Raw genomic sequence first — 6,713 nt, 5'->3', positions numbered from 1 at the left:
TTTTTTATTTTGGTTTGCATGTCTTTTGAAGGATGCTTTATGGATTGCTTTCATTAGTTTTTTTTTTTTTACTTAAGAGACTGTACATCTCCCCCGGAGTTCCAACATCTAAGTCAGACGTTAAAAAAAAAAAGAGAGAGAGAGGGGGGAAAATAACTCTTGCAGCAGGGAACAATTGGCTAAACATTTTCTCTTGGTTTTTCATAGGCTTATGCATTTACAGTGGGTGACATTAAAACTAAATCTCAACTACCCACACCAGTCCCTCACATGAACTGTGGTGTTTCATGTTCTAAGAATGCAAAAATAGGATGGTAAAGGTAAATACACTCCAATGTGGCTAAGTCTCCCATCTTCTAAAATTACCATTGTTCTCTTTAGAACACTTAACTGAAACCCCCTGAAAACCTCAGCAAATTTTATGCTGCCAAGCTGTGATGTGCCTCAGTCTCTGTCGCTGAGCTATTTTACCACACAGCCTCAACTAGATCTGAAACTGGAATAACCACTAGAAAACAATCACGCATATCATGCTACAAAACCAAGTACCCAGGACTATGAGTGAACCATGGTTCTAGGCAAAGACAGTTCTACCAGAGTATCCCAAGCCTGTCTGCATTTCCTGCAGAAATAACCCCAGCTGACTTAGAGGGAACATAAGGATCATATTCCTAATATAGGAAGATTAACAAAAAGAGACAGTGCTGGTGTGGGAATGACCTTATGTTTCTCCAATGAGTTAAACAGTGGGTTGTGCCCAGTATGAATGAGAGAGGAGGTCTCCAAAGCTGCTTAAGGAACTGCAACACCCAGTGTGAACCATCCCAAACCTTTTCAGGAGCCTGACTCCAAAGGCCTAAACACAGACTGAATGTGCCAATTTCTCCTGTGTTCCCTAAGAGTGTGGACCATTCTATCCAAATACATTTACCCACAAAGGCAGTAGGAGAACCATGAATGATTTATTTGCATTACTCGAGAGGAAATGTTACTATTCCTTTCTCTGTGGACTCTCAGGACATTTCCCGGCACTGTGCTACCTAAGTATGTTCCAAGGAAACATAAAAACAAGTCAGTAACAACTGTGCCATGCAACTCCCCCTCCCACATGCTAGGGGCCCTGTTTTCTCTGCCTATCCTGAAGTCCATTGTAGCTTACTCGACTTATATAGAAGACTTCATGCAACTTATCTATGTAACAACTTCTCCCACAAAGAGCCTACAGAAGTCTCATCAGACATCTGGTATTTTTATTTCTCCAGGCTGAGAAAGCAATCAAGACTAATCCTCCTGTGAACTATGGAAGTCAGGCTTTATTTCTCACTTTTCTATACCAATAACTCTTTACAACATAAATCGGGCCAAAGATCCTAAAAACTGTATGTTCTTCTGCTCTTATTGAACCATGCTGCTCAGCTGCTGCCAAGGAGAATATTGTTCCAGTTCAGAAGAATGAAAATCTCAGACTATTTGGTCAAAGATCTGATACATTGTAGCAAGATGTGTTTTACTTGAACCCTACAACTTGTAGACTTAAATAGAGAGCCTTCACAACACCACTGGAAAATCTGGGTTATCCAGCAATATTAGAATTGGAGGTATGACTACATGGCACACCCCAGTGCCACCTTGAGATACCCAACCTAGCTCCGAACAAGCTACCTTGAGTACTAAGGAGCAGTATAAACATGTGAGAGCAGGATTCTGACCAGGGTAATGTACCCTGCATCTCATAATGCTTCATTTCTATTTTCTTCAATATGGCAAATTAGCACAGATGGAGCACTGCATTGACCTGGGTATAAAGCTTGTAGTACTTCATCTGGCTGTCACTGAGCTAGCTTGGGTATACCCTGAAGCACGTGCAATTCTGGATACCTAGTAAAACCTCTCAAACTTTAACCCCGTTTTCATTCAAAGTTGAGGCTATTTAATTTATTTGTATCACTACAGGCTCATGCAGATACAATATTTAGATCATAATAGCTGATTACAGTACAGTACAGTACACGCCTGAGCAGCAGTCCCTACTTCTTGTTTAGAGCAGTGAAAGGCTAAGTTTGTCCATGTCCAGAGAGGCACTGAATATATGACCACTGGGAACATTTCTATGGATTAAAGAAACCAGACTTCCCCTTTTCTCTGAAAAGCAAAGTATATCGTAACCTCTGCACATGCAAATACATCTTAATAGAGTAATATGAAACTCCTTTCATACAAAGCCATGAATGGTAATAACAGGAATTAATTATGAAAGATTAAATTCCTAGGACATGACACTACTGCAGCACCATCTGTCCAAGGTGGAACACAGGATCAAGCTTCTTTTAAAGCTCCTTTTTCTTCCACCAGTGTCCATACAGTCACTTACCCAGCCTAGTTGGACCTTTCTCTCTCTGCTGAATTGAGTCCACCATATCTAGAAGTTTTTCATGCTCTTGTGGCATGTTCCATGAAATTTCTTGCGTATTTTCACCCCCATACTGGAGAACTGCAATATGGGTTGCAGTATCACCTGAAATGGAAGAAGACAGAAGGCAAATAATCTAACTGAAACACAATGTACTCAAATGGGTTAAAATAAAAGTGAAACTTGTTATTTAGTCCTACTTTATCTTAGGAAAGGGAATTTTCCATCAGAACAATTTTCTAATGGAAAATAGATTTCTGCAAGGCTGACATTTGAGCAGGGGGAAAAAAATCTAGAATTCTGCTTAACATGTTCCGTTTTCTGTCATGAAAATAAAAATGCAATATTTTAGTTTGGGTCCAATCACTCCAATAGAAAAATATTGCCTTGCTGTTGGCAAAATGCTTGGTTTCTAATCCAGTGAAACACAAAGTAAACTATATTTCTTGACCAGCACGTTGCTTACAGGAGTTGTAGTTTGGGCCTCCCTGGCCTCTCTCCCCTGTAACCCAGAATCCCCAGAGGACATGACCCATTAGGCAATAAGGTTTTCCTCCTGTGGTCATGAGTTACAGGATTCTGGATGCTTCATGGGTCACATAGTCTCTGCAAGTAGCCTGATCTATAGTAGAAAATGGGGGAATTTCCCAGGAGGCAGAAATTCAAAATTCACTGCTCTGCTATCAAGATACTCTTGACAAAGTTTATAAAACATTAGGAACAACTAAGAGGCATTGCTGTAAATGGTTAATGAGATCAGTACATAGACCAATGGGGGCATAAGTTGCTTATAACCGTCAATGCCAGCTGTTACTCATGATCCTATCAGCATCTAGCACAGTGGTCAACATTTTGGCAGGCATACCACACATTAGCCATACACCCTCCCCAAGCGCCACTCCTTTTCTGCCAGCCAATCTGCTGTTCTGCTTTCTGTTCCATGCTCTGTGGACCCAGCCAATCTGCTGCTCTGCTTTCTGCTTCTTACTGTGTCCCCTCCCCTATCTGACACATGCCACACACAGAGGCTGCCCATGCCATTTGTGGCACGTGCTACAGGTTGACCACTCCGACCTAGCACATATTTTAGATATATGCAACATGTTTCTGGTTATCTTTTATTACTTTTTTGGCAACCTATTATAAACCATTTAGCAATGGAAGCTGTATCTGAAGTTTCATCTTATAAGCTTCGAAACATAGTTCTTCATTTCTATCAAACTTGAGCGGGAATGCAGTAATCTTCACTTTGTTCACTAACAACACATAATAATTTGTGCACAAGCAGTCATCTCTTAGCTTCAGAGTTCTATGTCCTACTTCTCAGATTTCATTTTCTTCTCAGATTTGTATTATTACAACATTTTTAACAGAGCACTTGCTTTTGACAGTTTCATAAATGACAAATTAACTAAAATAAAATGAATGACAGAGACCATTTTGTTGCACGTGAGCTTTGTTTGTTGATTTTCCCAATTCACAAATTTCAGTGATTCACAAAGTCCTCCGCATGTTATTTCCACTTAATATGTTTCTTCTGCACATATGAAAATACTCATCTCCAACAGTTTCCTCCTGCAAATGTAATGGTTGGTATCTACATCTTTTGGAAAGACTGGTGTAATGAGAAAAACAGCCAACACTGCTGTAATAGAACTATTTCAGAGCCATAAGAATAGTTCTCTGATCAAAGTCCAAAAGCTGGCCAGTACAGAGGATGAGACAGAGAGACATAGGGCTGGAAGGGACTTCCGGAGGTCATCTAGTCCAACCCACTGCCTGAGGCAGGATCATTCCCTATCCAAACAATCCTATACAATCCATAATCCAAAATCTGCATAAAACTACCATCAACCCTGACACAACAGAAGACATAATACCCTAACCGGTCACAGCCAATGTTCTGCTTCTATAAAAGATTGTCAATATATGCTCAAGAGATTCTGGGTAGAGGGCCAGGTCCCCTGCTGCAGAAGACAGTAAAAACCTTCACAGTCCATAGGGTAAAATTCCCTCCTGACTCTAAATATGGTAATTGTTCTGACCCTGAGAAGACGGACAAGACCTTCTAGCCAGGAACCATTGGCTTTGCTCCTACCAGGAACATTGGCAAACCCCAGTCAAAATCCCCAGTCTTGGCTGTAACCAACACCCAATGCCTCTGAGGGAGGCTTAAAAACACCCTGAAAGAAGGTGCAGTGATCTGGGAGCCCCCATGGGATGGGGGCTGCAGAGTGTGGCATCCAGTAGATTCTACTACCTTCTATTATGCAAGCTTTGTAACAAAGATAAAATTGCACAGGATGCTATGGAAAATGAAGATTAGAGCCTGGCAGTAATTGGCTGTCAAGAGAAGAATGGCAGAAGCTAAGATAATAGAAGGCAGTAGCATCTACTGGATGGACTCGGGGACTCTATGTGAGGTTGTGGACTGGGGCACAGGAGAACTGCCACTGGCCTACTGAGTGACACCAGGTAAGTCACTTGTCCTCTCTATGTCTCAGTTTCCCCACCTTTAAAATTGAGATGATAATGATTGCCCAAGTAAAATGCTTTGAAATCCTCTAGCCAGAACCCACAACACACCTGTGTGCTGCAACCCCCATGACATGGTGTCTCTCAGCAACACTGCACCTTCTTGCTGGGTGATTTATAAAGAGAGGGGGAGCGCCCAGCACAGGCACTATCCTGACCACCCATGCTACAAGAGTGGAGAAGCCAGCCAGTCTGCAGCCCCTATCAAGTTAGCAGGCCTTCCTGGAGTGGGCACCTATGGGTATGGTGATGCCTTGGAGCACTGCTGAAGGGCAACACTCAGGGGCACTCTTTGCTGTTGCCCTTCAGTAGTAAAGGAGGTGAAGAAAGAGAAGTTTCCCAGGAGGACTAGTGGGGCAGCAACTGTCTTACCCAGGTCAGAATGAGCAGGGGGGAGATACGGTAGTGGGAAGGAAATGTTCTCAGAGGCACAGGGGAAGACATTTGGTGTCTGACTTCCTGCCCCTGGGGCAGGGGGCTGGACTTGATGATCCTCCGGGGTCCCTTCCAGCCCAAATGTCTATGAAATCTATAAAAGTCTATGAAATCAATCCATCTCCGCTACCTTGAGGTATGTAGGGGTCACAACCAGTGGAGACCCTGATCCATTGCTGGTGCTGCTTTTTGCAAGGTCAGCAGTTAATAAAACATCCAACATCTTTTTATCTTATTCAGGACAAAGCTGCTGATGTTCTGATGTTTCATGTATAACAGACTTGGCTGGATGAGGCATCTGGGTCACTGCTTACCCAGATGGTGCCAGCAGGGCACAGAGTGGAGGCATTCTGTACAGGAAATCTGGCTTGTAGAAGGTATCCAGTATTTAATTTGTCCAACATGGATTGTCTACATTGTGCTTGAAGCTAAGGATAGAGTGGGATTCTGTTGATTTACTCACCACCCTGTTATACAACGGATTCCCTGCCAAAGCTAGCGGAGCTGATCTTGGAAGTGTCGAGGATACTCAGACTTATTGTCTTGGGTAACTTCAACATGCATGTCAAGGCTGGCTCTTCAGGGCTCTTGTGGGACTTTATGGAAGCCGTATCAACTGTGGAAGTATCCCAGATAATAACTGGGCTAACACACAAGGCAGGATACACCTTGGACTTCATGTTTTTCTCCAGCCTGGAAACAGGGGCTCCAATTATTAGGGGCACTGCCAAGAAATTTTGTCATAGTTGGAGCATTATCTTCTAAAGGCACAGGTCCCTGTCCCACAATGCTTCCATCTGGAGAGTGGTCTCATGATTTGGGTGGGGGGATAAAACCAATCAGATTGGTTCATCCCCAGAGACTCATGGAACTAACGGGATTCCAGAAATCTGAGTTTCCCACTAAACTTGATGGTTACTCTGTCAATGGCCGGGTCAAGCTGTAGAATAGCACACTGACTTCAGCCACAGCCACAGGCACCTAGGTATCCACTCCCACCACTGCAGTGGCATAGATCTATCTAGCATATTGGGGGAGCTGAGCCACCTGAAGAGGGAGGGTTGGGGATTGGAATTCAGGTGACTTTTGACCTGTGCTGAAGAGAATCAATCACAGCACAGGACCTTTCTAAAGGATTATGTTGTGGCAGTCAGTAGCATAACCTGGGATGGGTGATTGGGCCACCACCCTGGGGCACTAACTTAGGAGGGACACCAGAATTGCCCCCCACCCCCAAAGAACCCAAGCCCTGACAACAGAAGCAACCCATGGCACTGCTTTTGCATTGACATTGCGCTGCTGCTGTAGGAAGGACAGCTGGAGGGGGGTAGGG

General features: G+C 43.4%; 1 protein-coding gene across 2 annotated transcripts in view; it reads right to left on the bottom strand.

The window, feature by feature from the left end:
- The window catches only part of VWF (von Willebrand factor), a 271,611-nt gene that overhangs the window by 122,558 nt on the left and 142,340 nt on the right, over positions 1 to 6,713 (bottom strand). For both annotated transcript variants that reach the window (XM_019515998.1, XM_019515997.1), the window contains exon 30: positions 2,372 to 2,515. In XM_019515998.1, the coding sequence (XP_019371543.1) occupies positions 2,372 to 2,515 (144 nt within the window). The remainder of the gene's footprint in view (positions 1 to 2,371; positions 2,516 to 6,713) is intronic.

Source organism: Gavialis gangeticus, unplaced genomic scaffold, assembly GCF_001723915.1.
Source record: "Gavialis gangeticus isolate Ggan-Ray unplaced genomic scaffold, GavGan_comp1, whole genome shotgun sequence".
In the NCBI taxonomy this organism is placed as follows: domain Eukaryota; kingdom Metazoa; phylum Chordata; order Crocodylia; family Gavialidae; genus Gavialis; species Gavialis gangeticus.
The sequence above is the reverse complement of the archived record's forward strand: the minus strand, read 5'-3'. Positions and strand labels throughout refer to the sequence as shown.